The sequence below is a fragment of the Hyaena hyaena genome, unplaced genomic scaffold (genome assembly GCF_003009895.1).
Source record: "Hyaena hyaena isolate Hyena2069 unplaced genomic scaffold, ASM300989v1 scaffold_291, whole genome shotgun sequence".
In the NCBI taxonomy this organism is placed as follows: Eukaryota; Metazoa; Chordata; class Mammalia; order Carnivora; family Hyaenidae; genus Hyaena; species Hyaena hyaena.
Window position 1 is genome coordinate 1,278,564 of NW_024080921.1, and position 19,151 is coordinate 1,297,714.

The 19,151-nt window shown below is 42.1% G+C and overlaps 1 protein-coding gene and 1 pseudogene across 2 annotated transcripts in view; one reads left to right on the forward strand and one right to left on the reverse strand.

The window, feature by feature from the left end:
- AP4S1 (adaptor related protein complex 4 subunit sigma 1) overlaps window positions 1-19,151 on the reverse strand; it is a 63,604-nt gene that overhangs the window by 16,933 nt on the left and 27,520 nt on the right. For both annotated transcript variants that reach the window (XM_039247121.1, XM_039247120.1), the window contains exons 2-4: window positions 13,344-13,547; window positions 9,882-9,968; window positions 8,739-8,807 (exon numbers count right to left, since the gene is read on the reverse strand). In XM_039247121.1, the coding sequence (XP_039103052.1) occupies window positions 8,739-8,807; window positions 9,882-9,968; window positions 13,344-13,481 (294 nt within the window). In that variant the 5' untranslated portion in view covers window positions 13,482-13,547. The remainder of the gene's footprint in view (window positions 1-8,738; window positions 8,808-9,881; window positions 9,969-13,343; window positions 13,548-19,151) is intronic.
- LOC120241778 lies at window positions 1,290-1,717 on the forward strand (annotated as a pseudogene).

Here is a 19,151-nt window from a genome sequence, read left to right on the forward strand (position 1 = left end):
CTCTCTCTCTCCTAGAAATAAAAAAAAGAAAAAGAAAAAGAAAATGGCTGACAGTAAGCCTCATGCATTAAGGTAGTGGGTCTCAAATTTAAGAATGCATCAGAATCATCCAGAAGGCTTGTTAAAATACAGATTGCTGAACCTCAACCCAGAGTTCCTGGTTCAGTAGTCTGAGGTGGGCCCCACTGGTATTTTTAGTAAGTTCTCAGGTGATGTGTATGTTGCTGGTCCAGGAACCACACTTTGAGAACCATGGCACTGAGGCAATGAAGACAGTTGATTGTCCCGTGCAGAAGAAGTCTGCCAAACAATTCTGGTATTAGGAGATAGGCTGAAGATATAACTTCTTAACATGAGTTTTGCCCTTAGCAGGCCTTAGTGAACTCATTATTACTTATTATGAAGCAGATTTAACTCAATGCCTCAAGAAGAAGCAGCCGAGAAACAGTTTCTTCCAAATCCTTTTATTTAAAAGCAAAACGAAAGAAGCGCTCCTGGGTGGCTCAGTCAGTTAAGCATCCGACTTCAGCTCAGGTCAGGATCTCAGAGTTCATGAGTTTGAGCCCCACCTTGAGCTCTGTGCTGCCAGCTCAGAGCCTGAAGCCTGCTTTGGATTCTGTGTCTCCCTCTCTCTCTCTCTGCTCCTCCCCTGCTCATGCTCACTCTCTCTCTCTCTGTCAAAAATAAATAAACATTAAAAATATTTTTTAAGCAAAATGAAAAAATATAACCACTTTGAAAACTCAATTTGTGCCACTACTACCTCTCAAGAATGTCTAACCAAGGCTCAGGAAGGCCTATGGGAACAGAGTAAAACATCTTCGTGGATTCTTTTTTTTTTAACATGTGCTCTTTTTTTTAAAAAATGTTTATGTTGAGAGGGAGAGAGAGAGAGAGAAAATATGAGGGGGCGGGAAGCAAAGAGAGAGGGAGAGAAAGAATCCCAAGCAGGCTCCACCGCTGTCAGCAGAGAGCCCAACTCGGGGTGTGATCTCAGAAACCATGAGATCATGACCTTAGCTGAAATCAAAGTCAGATGCTGAACCGACTGAGCCACGCAGATGCCCCAATAAATCCTTACACTTATAGTCAACTGATTCTTGACAAGGTTGCCAAGACAATTCGCTGTGGAGGGGTAGGGCGGGAAAGAACAGTCTTTTCAACCAATGGTGTTGGGAACATTGGATATCCACATACAAAAGAATGAAGTTAGATCCCCTACTTCATACCATATACAAAAATTACTCAAGCTTTTCCAATCCACCATCTGTGGCGGAACCACCACCAGGATGCAGATTTTCATGAAAACCTTCACTCTTGAGGCTGAACCCTCAAATACAATAGAAAATGTGAAGGCCAAGATTCAGGATAAGGAAGGAATTCCTGGTCAGCAGAGACTGATCTTTGCTGGAAGTAAGTGGAAGATGGACATACTCTGACTACAATAGCAAAAGCAGTCCACTCTTCATCTTGTATTGAGACTTTGTGGTGGTGCTAAGAAAAGGAAGAAGTCTTAACACCACTTCCAAGAAGAATAAACATAAGAGAAAGAAGGTTAAACTGGCCATCCTGAAATACTATATGGTGGATGAGAACGGCAGAATCAGTTGCCTTTGTCAGGAGTACCCTTCAGATGAATGTGGTCTGTCACTGTGAAAGCCATTATTGTGGCAAATATTGCCTGACCTATTGCTTCAACAAACACGAAGACAAGTAATTGTGTATGGGTTAATAAAAGACACGTGAGGGGCGCCTGGGTGGCTTAGTCGGTTAAGCGTCCGACTTTCGCTTAGGTCATGATCTCGCGGTTCGTGGGTTCGAGCCCCGCGTCGGGCTCTGTGCTGACTGCCGGCTCAGAGCCTGGAGCCTGTTTCAGTCTGTGACTCCCTGTCTCTCTGACCCTCCCCTGCTCACGCTGTCTCTCTCTCTCTCTCTCCTAGAAATAAATAAAACATTTAAAAAAAATAAATAAATAAAAGACACATGAGTAAATCTTCATGACTTTAGGGAACTGTGAGATCATGACTTGAGCTGAAATCAAGAGTCAGACAGAGGCTGAACCAACTGAGCCACCCAGGTGCTCTAAAGTCTTTTTAGACATGACACCAAAAACATAAGCAGCAAAAGAAAAAGTAAATTAATTGAACTTCATCAAAATTAAAAACTATTGTAATTTAAAGAACACTATCAAGAAAGTGAAAAGAAAACCACTGAAGGGGAGAAGATATTTTCAAATTATATCTGACAGGTAATTGTATTAAGTTAGTTCAATCAAATAGATTTGTTTTTTTATTCAATCAATTCACTCAACAAGATTTATGTTCAGAATATAGAAAGAATTCTTACAACTCAACAATAAAAAGACAAATAGTACGACTGAAAAATGGGCAAAAGATTTGAACAGATATTTCTCCAAAGATCTACAAATGGCCAATAAACACATGAAAAATGGCTCAATATTTGTCGTCCAGTAGTGAAATGCAAATCAAAACCACCATCGATTGGCCTCTATACCACTTCATACCTACTAGGATGGCTATAAACAAAAAGATAATAAGTTTTGGTAAGAACATGGAGAAATTAAAACCCTCAACCACTATTAAGGAGAATTTAAATCATGTGGCCACTTTGAAAAACAGTTTGGCCTCAAAATGTTAAACATGGAGTTACCACATCACCTAGCAACGCCACTCCTAGGTAGACTTCAACTATGACGCCACACAAAAATATTTACACAAATGTTCAAAGCTGCATTGTTATGAACCATAGTATGAACAATAGCCAAAAAGTATCAATAACCCACATGTACATCAACAAATGAGTGGATAAACAATATGTGGTATATCCATATAGCAGAATGTTAATTGGCAATAAAAAGGAAAGAAGTACTGATACCTGCTACAACACAGATGAATCTTGAAAACATTATGCTAAGTAAGAAAAGCCAGTCACAAAAGACCACATATGGTACAATTCTATTTACATAAAATGTCTAGAGTGGCAAATCTGTAGGGAAAGAAAGCTCACGGGTGATTACCTGGGGTCTGGAGCAGGTGGACGGGGATCACTGGGAGAGAAAAGCTAATAGGTGTGGTGTTTGTTTGGGGTTGGAAATATTCTAAAATTGACCATGTGATGGTTGCATAACTTGTGTAAATACTAAAGCCTATAGACTTTATTTTATGTAGTTAATTAATTTATTTGTTTTTTTAAGATTTTATTTTTAAGTAATGTCTACATTCAACCTGGGACTCGAATTAACAACCTCGAGATCAAGTCACACGCTCTACCTACTAAGCCAGCCCGGGGCCCCCAAAAGCCTATACACTTTAAATGGGTGAGTTTTGGGGTATGTAAATTATATTTCAACATAGCTGGGGGTTTGTTTCATTTTTTAAAAAAGGGGGCTTTTGGAAAGGAACTCCTGTATTCCTTTTTTTTTTTTTTTTAATGTTTTATTTATTTCTAGGAGAGAGAGAGACAGCGTGAGCAGGGGAGGGTCACAGAGAGAGGGAGTCACAGAATCCGAAACAGGCTCCAGGCTCTGAGCTGGCAGTCAGCACAGAGCCCGACGCGGGGCTCGAACTCACGAACCGCGAGATCATGACCTAAGCGAAAGTTGGACGCTTAACTGACTAAGCCACCCAGGCGCCCCTGAACTTAAGCTTTTTAAAACAGAGAGACTGATCCCTCCAATGTTCTTAAGAATTAGGTCCAAATTCTGTTCATGAAAAATCATGGCTCTCAGCTAAGCCTTTCAGGGCAGCAGTTTAAAGGGACGACATACATAAAGAAAAATTATACTGGAACTTGAGTTAGAGCTGCCTGTGAGAGGTTTATCATACCATGAGGTCAATATCCTAACCTGTGAACATCACCTTACATAGCAAGGTACTTTGTACAGGGGTCTTCAAATGGGCCAACTCTCCTAGACTACCTGGGTGGGTTCCACATAATAACAAGATCCCCTATAAGAAGGAAGCAGGAGGGTCAGGGTCAGAGAGAGCCTGGAGACGCTACGTGGCTGGCTTCGATGACAGTGGGAGGGTTGAGAGCCCAGGTGACCTCGAGAAGCTAGAGAGGAAAGGGGTTGGAGGCTGCCCTCCAGCCTGGTGAGGACCTGATTTTAGCCCAGGGAAACTCCTTTGGGACTTCTGACTGCAAGAAGGAGAAGAAAATAAGTGAGTGCTGTTTTAAGCCCTAAGTTGGAGCTAAGATTTTACAGCAGCAACATGAAATCAGTACACAGACTCAAATGGAATGAAGGGTAACATTCTAATTAAAAACTTGGAAAACCTACTGAGACTGTGTGGTGGGAAGCCAGAGCTGGTGCTGGAAGTAAGAATATACAGATTAAAGGGGCACCTGCCTGGGTGGCTCAGTTGGTTAGGCGTCTGACCCTTGATTTTGGCTCAGGTCATGATCTCACGGTTTGTGAGACTGAGCCTTACATTGGGCTCTGTGCTGACATCTCAGTGGCTACTTGGGATTCTCTGCCTCCCTCTCTCTGCTCCTATGAGTTCTCATGTGCGCTCTCTCTCTCTCTCTCTCCCTCCCTCTCGCTAAAATATAAATAAATATACATTTTTAAAAAAACACGCAGATTACGATCTGCTGAGTGAGGGACATAAGCCCTGAGCATCTGAGGTCCCAGTTTGGGGAAATGAACCCCATGGGCTTGTCTGGAGCGAAGGCATGGTTTCATTATACCCACAGAAAGGAAGGAGAGTCAGAAGGTTTATTAGAGACCCCAGAAACGAGGTAGGGTTGGCAGGTCATGAACAAGCAGGAGGTAAGGGAGCAGGGCAGCAAGCACCTGTCACTTACAGGTGGTGGGGATGGAGGTCACTACCTTTCCCAGGGCTCAACTCCAAATGGTTATTTTAAGAGGTGCCGGGAAAGCAAAGCAGGGATTTATGGAGGGAATCCTGAACTCAGGTCCTTACCTAAATATCCAGATTCTGGTGTGAATAGGGTTATCATACTGTAAAATGCCTAGACAGCAGCTTAGGGGGTCATAACTGTTTCTCAAAGTTTCAAAAACTCAGACAAACAAAAGTTTTTTCCTCACACATGGCTCCTTTACTACTCATGCAAATAAAGAGCATGATAATCACTAAGAAAGGGCACACAGAGCCTAGCAGCTCAAACTATATTTAAAAAAGGCGTTCTCAAATATAAGAATATATTTACCATTAGCCAAAAAAGAAACAGTCTTTGTATACTGCCCGGATCAGCAAGTCCAGTTCGAAACGGTTAGGCTGAGCCTGTGTTTGCCCAATCCTCCCGACCTCAAGCGCCATGAAAATAATGTACAAGAGCTTCTGCGTTATCAGGAACAACAACGTATTCTACTAAATTCAGCCCCAAAGCCACATTTCCTAAACCCCTCTGCAGAGAGTGGAAGACGGTGGTAATAAGAAGTCACTGAGGTCTTTTCAGTTTTAAAATGGAACAGGGGCGCCTGGGTGGCTCAGTCGGTTAGGCATCCGACTTTCGGCTCAGGTCATGATCTCACGGTTCATGGGTTCGAGCCCCGCGTTGGGCTCTGTGCTGACAGCTCAGAGCCTGGAGCCTGTTTCAGATTCTGTGTCTCCCTCTTTCTCTGCCCCTCCCCTGCTCACACTGTCTCTCTCTCTCTCTCTGTCTGTCTCTCTCTCTCAGAAATAAATAAAAACATTAAACAAAAATTTTAAATGGAACAGACTCAGGGTGACTGCTCAGGTGGTAGAAGTGTGTGACTCCAGATCTCAGGTTGTGAGTTCTAGCCCCACGTTGTGTGCAGAGATTAGTTTTAAAAATAAGTAAAATGTTTCTAAAAAAAGGAACAAATGCAGCTGGCTTGTACCTTCTGTCCCACTGCACCCCACACCCGTCCACCGCCACTTTCTTCCTTCCTGCACAGAATGTGACCATGATGGCTGGAGCTTCTGCAACCGTCTGCCGCCATGAGGCAACTTTGAGGTCAGAGGACGGGGATTTAAGATGACTGAGCAGAAAGGAAACAGGAGTCAGGTGCCTGACAGCTCCTGGAACCGGCTCAATAGCCCTGGACTGCCCACTTCCAGACTTGTTTTTTGAGAGGAAAAAAATAATTCATTTTTTTCTTGAAGGTTATAGGTATTTGGACTTCGTATTTTATGTACCTGAATTTGATCCTGATACACATCCAAAAAAGAAGGAAAGGGAAGGGAAGGAAAGAGGAGGGAAGAGGAGGGGAGGGGAGGGGAGGGGAGGGGAGGGGAGGGAAGCCAAGGACAAGTGGGCATCCCAGGCCCAGAGAAACTATCCGTCAAGGTTGGAGCAAAGGTGAGCAGATTTGGAGAGGGGATCTTCTAGAAGAAGGTTGATTCCATGAAGTAGACAGTATGGGGAAGATGAAGACATGTAGGAGTTGTTAAAGGACGTTATCTTTTGTCTATTAGAAAAGATAAGTTCCAGGGGAAGCAAGAGCCCTGAAGGTGGCCACGAAGCAGATGACATGCCTACGTGTTATTGGAGCTGGTAGACACTCCTGTCTTCCTGGGGCTTAGGTACCAGGAATCAGACAAGAAGCTGTACACAAGGAACTAAAAGAGGGCGGGGACAGATAGTAACAGAAAGGGGTGGGAGTTGGGGGCCTGTGTGGGGTGGGAATGTCTGTGGAATGACGTGAATCACGCAGGGCGGGGGGCAGGTAAGGAGCTGGAGCAAGAGCACTGTAAGCAGACGCAGCAATGGAGAGGCAGGGCCAGCCTGGCGTACAAAGCACAGCACGGAGTCTCAGGCTCAGAGAGGCGGCAGCGTCGCACACTGTCCGGCCCTCGAGGCTAAGCAGGAAGGTGCATATCATTTTATTTATTTATTTGTTCATTTTTTAATGTTTATTCCTTTTTGAGAGAGAGAGAGAGAGAGAGACAGCACAAGGGGTGGAGGGGCAGAGAGAGAGGGAGACACAGAATCTGAAGCAGGCTCCAGTCTCTGAGCTGGCAGTCAGCACAGAGCCCAAAGTGGGGCTCAAACCCACGAACCATGAGATCATGACCTGAGTTGAAGTTGGACGTTTAACCAACTGAGTCACCCAGGTGCCCCCATATCATTTTAAATGGAAAGTTCAGTGAATATCTTGAGCAAGGGCATGGCTTGATATAAATCCACTTTAAGGAGGTCGTGCGAGTTAATAATAATCGAGATGCGCTATAGTGGGGCTCTTTTTCCTGACAGAAATGCAGAAGCAGCTCCTGGAGTGACAGCAGCTATACTGTAACTGGAAGAGTGAAAGACACGTGCTGAGATAAAGATGGTAACGCTGAAAGACCAAAAGGAGCTTGGAATATGGATACTGTAAAATGGCAACATCAACTTGGACTGTCTGCTTTTAGTTTTGTTGCAAGGTGGGAATCTTCTCCCACTTGTTGAAGAAATCTAGTCAAGTTCCTATTATATCCAACCAAAAATAATCCTGGCATCAAGGAATCCATTGTTTAGTTTGGGTGATTTTAAGTCACAGATGCCCACGAGGCACTCAAATGGACATAAAGGGTAGGCAGGTGGATAGGAGTCTGTAGATCTGGGCATCGGGATACATATACGGTATTTAGAACCATGAAACTAGAGGATGTGCCAGTGGGGGGGGGGGGCTCTCCACTGGCACAGATGGGGAAAAAATGCTGTGATGGGAGAATCTGAAGGCAGCTCCCAAGCTCCCTGCCCTTGGCGCATGTGTGCCTACAAAATCCCTTCCTGTGGGCTCAAACGGGATCAGGGAATGTGGTAGAACAGCCGTTCCCTCAATGAGGTTACTTTTATGAGACCCAGTCCTAGCACACAGACTCGTGGCTTTGCCATGTTCCAACCACATGGCACAGATGCTGAGATCAACCCTTAGCCAACAGTCCGCAAGAAAAAAAGGGGCCTCAGTCCCATAACAGCAAGAAACCTAGTCTCATCTCAACAAGCTTGGAAGGGGATGCTGACCCCAGATGGGACCATAGACTTGGCCACACCTGGATGCCCACCTCGTGAGACCATAAGCAGAGAACCCAATACACCAGAACCCAATACACCTGTGCCTGAACTCATGCCCCAGAGAACCTCCAAAATGATATACTTGTCTTGTTCTTTTTTTTTTTTATTGTTTTTTTTATGTTTTATTTATTTCTAGGAGAGAGATACAGCGTGAGCAGGGGAGGGTCAGAGAGAGAGAGAGTCACAGACTGAAAGAGGCTCCAGGCTCTGAGCTGGCAGTCAGCACAGAGCCCGACGCGGGGCTCGAACCCACGAACCGCAAGATCATGACCTAAGCGAAAGTCGGACGCTTAACCGACTAAGCCACACAGGCGCCCCGGAACTCCTGTATTCCTAAAGGGGACTTGGTTTTGACCATCAAAGCAAGGGTTTGGATAGAAATGATTCCTAAACTAAAAAGGGTCCTGAGGGAAAAGGAAGAACCTTTTCTGAGGGAAAGCAGAAGAAAAATAAGAGATGGAGAATAAGTTAAATAGCACAATTTCTTAATTAAAAGAAAGACATAAGAGGTTCTTAATCTTGTAGAACTAATTCTTTATAAAGATCTAAGGCACACGTAAGTTTGTAACACTTTGATGAGCCAGAAGGAAGGGTAAAGAAAATGTGGCATCATTTGAGTTTTAACTTTTGCACATTGAAGTTCTATATTAACACATGTTCTTGATATAGACCTATTTCTGGGAAGTTGGGCTGAAGACAAGAATCATTTTTTTTTTAGTTTTTAGACTTACCACCCGGCTGAAGTACTCATCTAAAACTTCCACAAAGTTGTGGATGAATTCATAAATTGCCATCTCGTTCTAAAATAAAAAAGAAAGGGTACAATTAGTTTTAGGATAGCCCATGTGGAAATCGGACACTGACAAGTATTTAGAATGGTTCTATGACTCACCTGTTGGAAAGACACTTATCAGTAGGGGACATGTCAAAAATCTTAACCTCTAAGATTTTAGGTCCATAATGAACTTAGCTGGACTGAAACCAGAGTCTAATGTTTAGGGTTTTGAGCACTACTCCCTGCCTTCATCATCAACTGGCTGAAGCAATTTTTCAGGTTCTTCATGCCACCACTTTTCCATTTGTGAAGATGGGGAAACTACCTCAAGGTTTCGTTCACACATAAAAAGTAATCAACTGAGATTTAAAAGTATTTTAGATCTTTTCTTTTTTAATGTTTTATTTATTTCTGAGAGACAGAGAGAAACAGCATGAGCAGGCGAGGGTCAGAGAGAGAGGGAGATACAGAATCTGAAGCAGGCTCCAGGCTCTGGGCTAGCCGTCATCACAGAGCCCGATGCAGGGCTCGAACCCACAAACCATGTGATCATGACCTGAGCCGAAGTTGGACGCTTAACCAAATGAGCCACCCAGGCGCCCCAAAAGTATTTTAGATCGTAAACACTTTTTCAAGGACTCAATAGCCATAGGTTCTGTTGATCTGGGACTAACATTTCTGGAATGATGAAGTAAATCTGAGGAAATTCAATCACAACACAGTCATATGTATCATTTGCTCTGGCTTCTGGTACATCAGCCTATATTTAATGCCACAACTGACTGGCCTCTACACCTGTCTAAGCTGCCCCAGTGTGCCACACAGAACAAGGGCAGAACACTGGTATTGCTTAGTGTTGAGGAAAGCATTCTGTGGCTTTGTGCTTCCCCACAAGCTACTCATCTAATCCAAGAAAAATCCTAGGTATTTCTTTTCCACACAGTTTTCCCTAGCCTTGACAGAAACCAAGATCCTTCAAGAGTCAAGATAATTCTTAGGTAGGCAAGTAAGGAGGAAAATGTCAATTTACGGAGGAATAAAAATCAGACTATTATTCCTAGTTTTCTTGCATTTTCCATAGGCTCCTCTCGTGTCTTACCTCAGTGTCATTAACTCCAACCACAATGAAGAGAGCTGCATACTGTCGATATATCAGCTTAAAATCCTTAAATTCAATGAAAGAGCACTAGAAAAAACACAATTAGATATTCAGTGCTTTAGTTAACAAGTATTTCTTTTTTTAAAAACTTTTTTAAACATGTATTCATTTTTGAGAAATAGAGTCAGAGTGCAAGCAGGGGAGGGGCAGGGAGAGAGAGGGATACACAGACTCCGAAGCAGCCTCCAGGCTTTGAGCTGTCAGCACAGGGCCCGATGTGGGCCTTGAACCCACAAACTGCGAGATCATGACCTGAGTGGAAGTTGGATGCTCAACTGACTGAGCCACCCAGGTGCCCCGACAACAAGTATTTCTTCAAAATAGCATGCATAATTTCTAGGTTCTGATTTCAGTATCGGGTCAACACATTCGTAGAAATATACAATTTTAAAATGTTAAACCATCTTTGTTGGCTGCCTCCTCACAATATTCAGGGGACTATGGAAGCATCTCTAACGGGAGGCAGAGAAGGGGTCCAGAAAAAAGGGCTCTGAGCATCCACGTGGGTTCCCCCATACTCCTTCTTATTCCTTTGCTTTGCTCTGTGTGGGAATCAGCAGGCAAAGGTACCAAACTGCCTCTGACATGAAAACAAGCCAACATGACAAAGAAGATTTACTTCTTTTTTTTTTTTTTTTAATTTTTTTTTTAATGTTTTTTTTTTTTATTTATTTCTAGGAGAGAGAGAGAGAGACAGCGTGAGCAGGGGAGGGTCAGAGAGAGAGGGAGTCACAGACTCTGAAACAGGCTCCAGGCTCTGAGCTGGCAGTCAGCACAGAGCCCGACGCGGGGCTCGAACCCACGAACCGCGAGATCATGACCTAAGTGAAAGTCGGACGCTTAACCGACTAAGCCACCCAGGCGCCCCAAAGAAGATTTACTTCTTTCCATCTCTTCTAGGCTCTTTTAGAAACAATCAGAGATTTAGTTTTGTCCTATTTAATAGCCAATAAACAGCCAAATATACACAGCATACACACATGGAAAAAAATCTTCATTTCTTTCTCATAGACTCAGGAAAAGAATCAATGTTGACTCTTTTATAAATTATTTAAGGTTTTGGTTTCTGTGGGGCAGATGCTAGATAAAATATCCCATTGTAAACATTGCTTCCTATTAGTTAATAACTAGGTTACTACCACTAACTTGTGGATAAAACAACTCTCTCCCCATTCATCTCTCTCCTACAGCCATTGTACAAAGGGTGTTGGGAAGGCACTGGGTAGACAGGAATTGGACAGCAGGCTAATGGCACAGTGTTGCCCTTTCTTTGGAATTTTGGGTGTGCTTGACCAAATGTGACTGAGTGTGAACTATATGGCTTTTTGCACTGGCATAATTGCTCTTGGTGCCCAAATGCACCTGAAGATGAAACAGTAAGTTTTAATTGTGAAATTTCTTCCATGGGAAAGTCATTTGACAATCTATAAAATGGAGGGATTAGAGGCGCTTATGTAAAATTAGGATAGGGGCACCTGGGTGACTCAGTCGGTTGAGTGTTGAATTCAGCTCAGGTCATGATCTCAGGGTTGTGGGATCCAGCCCCATGTCAGGCTCTGCACTGAGCATGGAGCCTGCTTAAGATTCTCTCTCCCTCTCTCCCTCTCTCTCTCTCTCTCTCTCTCTCTCTCCCTCCCTCCCTCCCTCCCTCCCTCCTTCTCTTTCAAATTAAAAAAAATGAAATAAAATTATGATAAAAGTAAGAAGTACAGGACCATTCTGCAGCTTTTGGTTCACTGTAGAGCCAGTGTGATTTCTGCTCAGTTGGATCTTTCAAGGAAATACATCATATTTAAAAGAAGTGAAGAACATTTTTTAAAGCCTCTCAGGAGTTTCTGACATTCAAAAAAAAAAAAAAAAAAAGAAAGAAAGAGGACCGAAGTACCTTTGTGGATAAAATAAAAACTAAGCTGAGATTGTGTTACTTCAGTGCCTAATTATCCCAAAGCCCAGGGGGTTCCTTTTAAAATCTAAAATAACTTAGAATGCTTCAAAAATGTATAACAGTGTATTCATTCCAAAGCATGTATTTCAAAGGGTAAGCTATCAATGAAAATGGTCCCTAAAACTGTGCAGTGCCTGCATTTTGCAGAAAGATTCAACAGGAATGCTTATGGAGTTTATTTATCTTCACTTAAAGTATGTGGCTGTTAACACGGTCCTTTAATAGTTTCTATTTCCTTTAGACAACTACATGAGGTGGCATGTGCCATGCCAGGCCAAAGTGGTAATTCAAAGAGGTCTCTGAGATGTTGAGACTGGAAAATCAATTTAGAAGCCAAGGGAAACACAGTTCCAACATATAACTTCTGAGCACAGATGTACCTTAATATTTTAAGACTTAGCAATGGTTCCCACAGGCAGCCTTTCTACATATGCTGTGAAATGGAGAAGTGGCAAGATTAACTGGCGATTTAAACATGCTTTCTGATTTTGCTGCACTTTGTTCAGTGATTTCCAGTGGGACTCAAAGTTTAGGACCTGGATTCAGTAATTCTCCAATTAAACCTCTTGGTAAAAACGGATTCAGTTTATAAAATTCCTATTTGTTATTATTTTCATGATTTTATTTAACCTCAATTTTAACAGAACAGATAGATTTGTTGTTTTCTATTAATTTTTAACTTCTATTAATTTTTACCCTGTCTATGTAATAACACAAGACAAGTTCAAATCAAATTTGTTGTTTTATTTTTTTAATGTTTACTCATTTTTTTTTTGAGAGAGAGAGACCGAATCTGAAGCAGGTTCCAGGCTCTGAGCTGTCAGCCCAGAGCCCGACGAAGGGCTTGAACTCACGAATCACGAGATCATGACTTGAGCTGAAATTCGACACTTAATTGACTGAGCCACCCAGGCGCCCCAAATTTGTTTTGTTTTTAAATCACTAGTTCTAGCATTATGTTCATGTCAAGTTTACAAAAATGATAAGCAGAAAAAAAAAGAACACTCCATGTGGGAATCATATTTATTATCCTCTGGCACAAAGTGGGTCTTGAGTGCTCACCTCTCCACCAGTCATCTGACCTCCGTCTCTTGGCTTAAAGAAAGCCACCTGCTTAGAGGCACTCCTGAGACTTGTAAGACTAAATTCATACAAGCAAAAAAAGAAGGTATGTCTATTAGCTGGAATAAATTTGAGCTGCCACTTCCACAGTGCATTGAGACAAATATGCCGGCCTCGATAAGAACTCAAGACGTTTCCTGGTTTTCCTCGTTTGTATTTTCCAGAAAGGGATATAAAGAGAGCTATGCTTCAGTCTTCGTGTCACTTCATTTGTTATTTTCCCTGATTACCGTGGAAAGAATGCCGTTCAAAGAAAACGATGGCCCTTGAGACTCAGTAATAACAGATCTGCCACTGACAACTGGAACACAGAGATAAGAGAATCAGAAGCTTACTTGCTCATTGGATCGGGAGAGACAGCTCTTTATGACTTCCGTTTCCAGAAGTGTTCGCTTATTAGTCTCCACATGTTCATAGTATTTACAAAGTCGGGTCTGCCCTTGTTTGTTCACCATAAGGAAAAATTTTATCATTTTTCCTGGTTGGTATTTTTCCAGATAGTTCAAAAGTTTTTGTCGGAGCGTATCTGAAACTAGAACCTGAGGGATGAAAGAACAACGAAAAGGTGAGATCAGTCCTCAAAGAATAGTATTAAATGTGTTCTCAGGATGAACCAGAAGTAAATAAAAATGGGATCTAGTAATACTGGTCTTTATTCCTATGAATTAAGTGAGGTTTCAATAAATAACTAAACATATATTTCATTAGTTATCTTCCAAAGCATTTTTGAGTCTCCACAGTCTTTGTACTCATATTTGTTCATTTGATTCATCTTTTTTTTTTTTTTTGGCACCAATTATGTGTCAAGTACCAAGAGAATACCAAGAGGAAGAAATGGTGATTTTTTTTTCTTTTTTTTCATGCAATGTTTAGAACATTAAACATTTTTCTTAAATGTTTATTTACTTTTGAGAGAGAGAGAGAAAGAGAGAGAGCACAAGCAGGGGAGGGGCAGAGAGAGAGGGAGACACAGAATCTGCAGCAGGCTCCAGGCTCTAAGCTGTCAGCACTGAGCCTGACACAGGGCTTGAACTCACAGGGCATGAGATCATGACCTGAGCCAGAGTTGGACGCTCAACTGACTGAGCCACCAGATGCCCTCCTCCTCTTTTAAAATTTTTTAGATGTCTGTTTACTTTTGAGAGAGAGAGACAGAGACAGAGCATGAGTGGAGGAGGGACAGAGAGAGAATAGAACATTTTATTAAAGTACAAAATTGTTGGAATTATGTGAAATAGAAAATCACAGTAAGTACTTATAGAAACATTGATAACATCGCTCAAGTTGTACACATGTAAAAATGCAGAAAGGTCTTAAAAAGTTTAGAAGTTGAAAATTATGCAGATTTCCCAAAGTGGAAATAACTGCTCACTGCTAAGTATGACACGGATATAAGCTCTTCTGAGTGAATGCCGTCCCCTGCTTTTCTATAATCCAGTGCTGCCTAGAAATTTGTTCTTTGGGAGATTCAGACTTGGAGCCATCCTGAAAGTTGGGACAGTCACATAACTTACGGTCCAATTTTCTCCATTCTACTGACTATGTTGAGATTATACAGACACAGTCAGGGTATTTTGCTTCAGCCTCTGCTGATATTCAAAACAATATGAAGAATATGAGCAATTCCTCATTGCTTAAGCAAAAATTCAGCACATAAAAGGCAGTGTAGGTGGGAGGTATTTGTACTAGAAATATAAAGGTCTATCTGATGGAAAATTAGAAGTAGTGATTTCTGATCTTCTGATTTTTACCCCTAGCAAAGGTGCCAGATAGGTAAACAAGTAATAGCAGTGCCAGGAGACGAGTTGTGACCGGGACAGGTATACTTCTATGGTACACAGAAGGGAGGGATAGAAACAGCATGGGAGAGTTGGAAATTGCTTCCCAGGGAAGGGGCATTTAAGCAAGATCTTGAAGAATGATCCAGAGGGAGAGACTGGGGAGCAGAGAAAACAGGGGTAGCTCTGGCAAGTTCACTGCAGATGTAGTTCAGGGGGCAAGCATAATGTTTGCAGGAAATTGAGCTGCTCACATAAAATAAAATTGGCTTTAGAAGTCACACTAAGGAATGTGAACTTTATTTTATGGACAGCAGAGACAAGATCTAGAGTAAACTTTTCTTTCCTCAGTGTTGGAAGCCAAAGTAGTAATCGCTACCATTTGCCAAAGACCCCCTACAAGGCTCTCTAACAAGTCCTACATAAGGTCCTATATCGAGTAATTTACATATTTTATTTAATTCTCACAATTCTCTGAGGCAGGTACTTGTGTTATCCCCATTCTAAGGCCGAACAAATTGAAGTTTAGGGATATTAGGACACCCACAGTGTCTAGATTACTTTGGGTCAGAAATGAGGTACAGCTCTGAGGCCACGTGCATGCACAGATCCCTGACACCCACTAACTCATCCTTATCACTCAAGGGTTCATGGCTGCAGTTTTATTTCTAACTCAGGTGTATTGAATCTCATGCACTTACTCTGGATTTTTAAATGATCAGTGCAAAAGAGCACAGTATTGACAATGGCCAGTGCTTCCTTCTTTCTTTCTTTTTCATTTATTTTTTTTTTTGTTTATTTATTCTGAGAGAGAGAGACCTAGCAGAGTGCAAGCAGAGAAGGGGCAGAATGAGAGGGAGACAGAGGATCTAAGGCGGGCTCCAGGCTCTGAGTTGTCAGCACAGAACCTGACACGAGTCTTGAACCTAAGAACCATGAGATCATGACCTGAGCTGAAGTCAAACACTTAGCCAGCTGAGCCACCCAGTTGCCCCTGGCAAGAGCTTCTTTGATCATGAGTATCAAAGCTACTTCACTGACTCACCTGCCAGTATCGTATTCACATTTTGTAGTATCTATAAAAATTCAGTGCAAAAGTCCAAGGTTACTAATAGTCTTTAAATGAACTTGTAAAATTTGGAATAATTCTACAGAGAAAGTTGCAACAGATTATGGGATAATTCTTGGACTAAGTTTTGTGTTATTTTTTGCCCTCCCAGTTCAGCTCTTATTTCCTAAACCCTATCGGACAGGTGGTTATCTCACAACAATTCCAAACATTAAGAGCTAGAAAAAGCCAGGCCCAATCTAGCAAAGCCTGGGCTACTGTGTTCATTCAGGGTTCATTCAGAATAGGATGTTATCTAGACCAGCCCAGCCGGGGACATGGCAGCTGTGCCAGGGGGGAGGCCTGTGGTCATTCACTCCCTTTTCCAGGAAGATAAGCTCACTACTGTAGGTGGGATTGCAACATAGTCTGTTTAGTCATCTGGTATTAAGGGCTGCTTTCTTCTCACAAATTACTGCCAGTAAATTGTGGCTGGTGACTAGTAAATTAAGTTATCGCCCATTCTTTTAGTCCCTTTTAGCAAAGTTATTTTAAAACAATCTTCAAGGGCGCCTGGGTGGCTCAGCCGGTTAAGTGTCCCACTTTGGCTCAGGTCCTGATCTCACAATTCATGGATTCAGTCCTGTGTCAGGCTCGGTGCTGACAGCTCAGAGCCTGGAGCCTACTTTGGATTCTGTGTCTCCTTCTCTTTCTGCCCCTTCCCTGCTCACACTCTGTCTCTCTCTCAACAATAAATAAACATTTTAAAAAATTAAAAGAATCTTCACAAAAGTTAGAAGTTACAGTCCTATACTCTGGATTCTAACTGCTGGGTAGAAGAAAAAAAAATATTGTCTCAAAGGTACTCATGGTCAGACCTTTGCCTTTAAATGCCCTGGTTGCATTAAGTGGTAAAATGAGATGTAAAATGATCGCATTGAGACGATACACCAAGAGATCAAATTGATTTCCACCTTAACAAGCACAGCATTCCTTCCCACTGACTTCAAGAGCAAGGATGGCAAACAAGGGCATGTTGAATTGACACTCATTAGGATGGAAATTTTGAAAATAGTAGCTGAAGGCATCTAAAGACTCAAATACATCATCTTTTTTTTTTCCTGCATGCTCATAAACAATTACACAATTTATAACTGTAGGATTACACAGTGGTAATAAAGTGGCCAAACAAAACTGGAAACTCTATTATAAAATACACAATGCTGAAATATACAATGTGGAGACTCAGAGACAAGTACATGTTTGAGAACAGAAGAGAATGCTTTAAGCACCTATCCTGGTTACTAATCATCAGGGAGGAGGGAAGTCAAGTAGTTATGAAACTCAGGGAGGGCAATAAGGAAAGAATATGCTTAGACAAGTGCTGGGAGTGGCTAGAGAGCAGGTATGAACTTCCTTTGTTTAAAAAACTCTGCATTCAGCAACACACAAGGCTGGGGAAGATGTTTTGATTGCCAGAAGTTAGGGGATTTCATATCCAAGAGTTTGTGTGAATCAAGGACAGATGAAGAAGGGAAATTTCATTGGGGAAAGCATTACACAAAGGGTGTTAGGATGTCTAAAGGCCAAGATGAGGGAGGCTGGTAGAGTCTCTGTAGAATATGAGCAGATCAATGTCCCAAGACCCCATAGGATGTAAACTTAATGACTACAGAAAAGACAGACTGGGAAGACTGAAACGCATACTGAATTGGGCATCATTTTCATATTTCGTGGTGGTGTATTCTTGGAGTTACAACCGGAAGAGTCTTTACAGACTGCCCTATCCAAAGATGACAAATAGATTTCAACTTGAGTGCCAACTGTGACTAACTGTATTAGCTGGTTTGAGCACCTTGTTGGGAAGGATTCTGGAACTGTTCAGGTTCAAAGATGCCTTGAATGATTAGTAATGTCCGTTGTGGGGTAGGGAGCAGGGTGTGGCAACATATGTACCTTATACCTGTCTTCCCTGACGTGCACTCCCTTCATTTTGCAGATGGGAGAACTGATAATATGAGATGTAGAGTGAAGTCCTGAATTCAGTTCTCCTGACTTATAATGCTCTCTTTATCATATTTCCTCTTTGCCTCATTCAGTGTTTTAGCGTCATTAGGGTTCATTTAAGCTAAATAAACATTAACTTCAGGTAGCTCTGGGAACAATCAAGTCAATATTCTCTAATACTGCTGCACAATTAAGTTGGAAATACCAAACTATTACAATGCATGAAATGGTACAGTATGAAGTTTCTAGGAATCAAAGAGGTATTTAATGATGGCTAATACCCTTGCTAGCTCTAGATTATTATAAAACACACACATATATAATATTAGACAAAATAATGTTGGCCCCGTAAAAGTGACTGAAATCAAATCCTCCAAGATAAGAAGCAAATTTATACCAGGAAAACATAAAGTCCTCATACAGCCTACTAGTAAAAAAGCATGAATTGGGGCTTTACAGTTAGTTTTGTGATCCTGGGCAAGTTACTTAATCTTTTAGTACTCAGTCCACGGTACACTGGGAATAATAATAATAGTACTTAACTTTGTGGGTTGTGAGGATAAGAGGAGTTTGTGTGTGTGTGTGTGTGTGTGTGTATTTTTAAACATTAACATTTTGTTTTATTTTTACATTTTATTAATTTAGTTTGAGAGAGAGAGAGAGAAACTGAGTAAGTGAATGGGGGAGGGGCAGAGGAAGAGAGAGAATCCCAAGCAGGCTCCTTGCCCAGCATGGAGCCCACTACCCTGGAATCATGACCAGAACCAAAATCAAGAGCTGGACACTTAACGGACTAAGCCGCTCAGGTGCCCCAGTATATGTAATATTCTTAAAACAGTGTTTGCCAGTTAAGTGTTGGCAAATGTTATTATGATAATATATCACCTTTTTTCTTCAGTGAAGCCTTTCTGCTTATCCCAGTCCCCTCTTTCTTTCTTTTTTTTAAAAAGTATATTCATTTATTTTGAGAGAGAGAGAGAGAGAGAGATTGTGTATGCGATAGTGAGCACAGGGAAGGGACAGAGAGAGAATACCAAGCAGGCTCCCTACTATTGATGGGGAGCCTGATGCAGGGCCTGAACCCACAAACCTGTGAGATCATGACTGAGCCTAGATCAAGAGTCACATGTTTGGGGCACCTGGGTGGCTTAGTCGGTTGAGCGTCCGACTTTCGCTTAGGTCATGATCTCGCGGTTCGTGGGTTCGAGCCCCGCGTCGGGCTCTGTGCTGACTGCCAGCTCAGAGCCTGGAGCCTGTTTCAGTCTGTGACTCTCTCTCTGGTCCTCCCCTGCTCACGCTGTCTCTCTCTC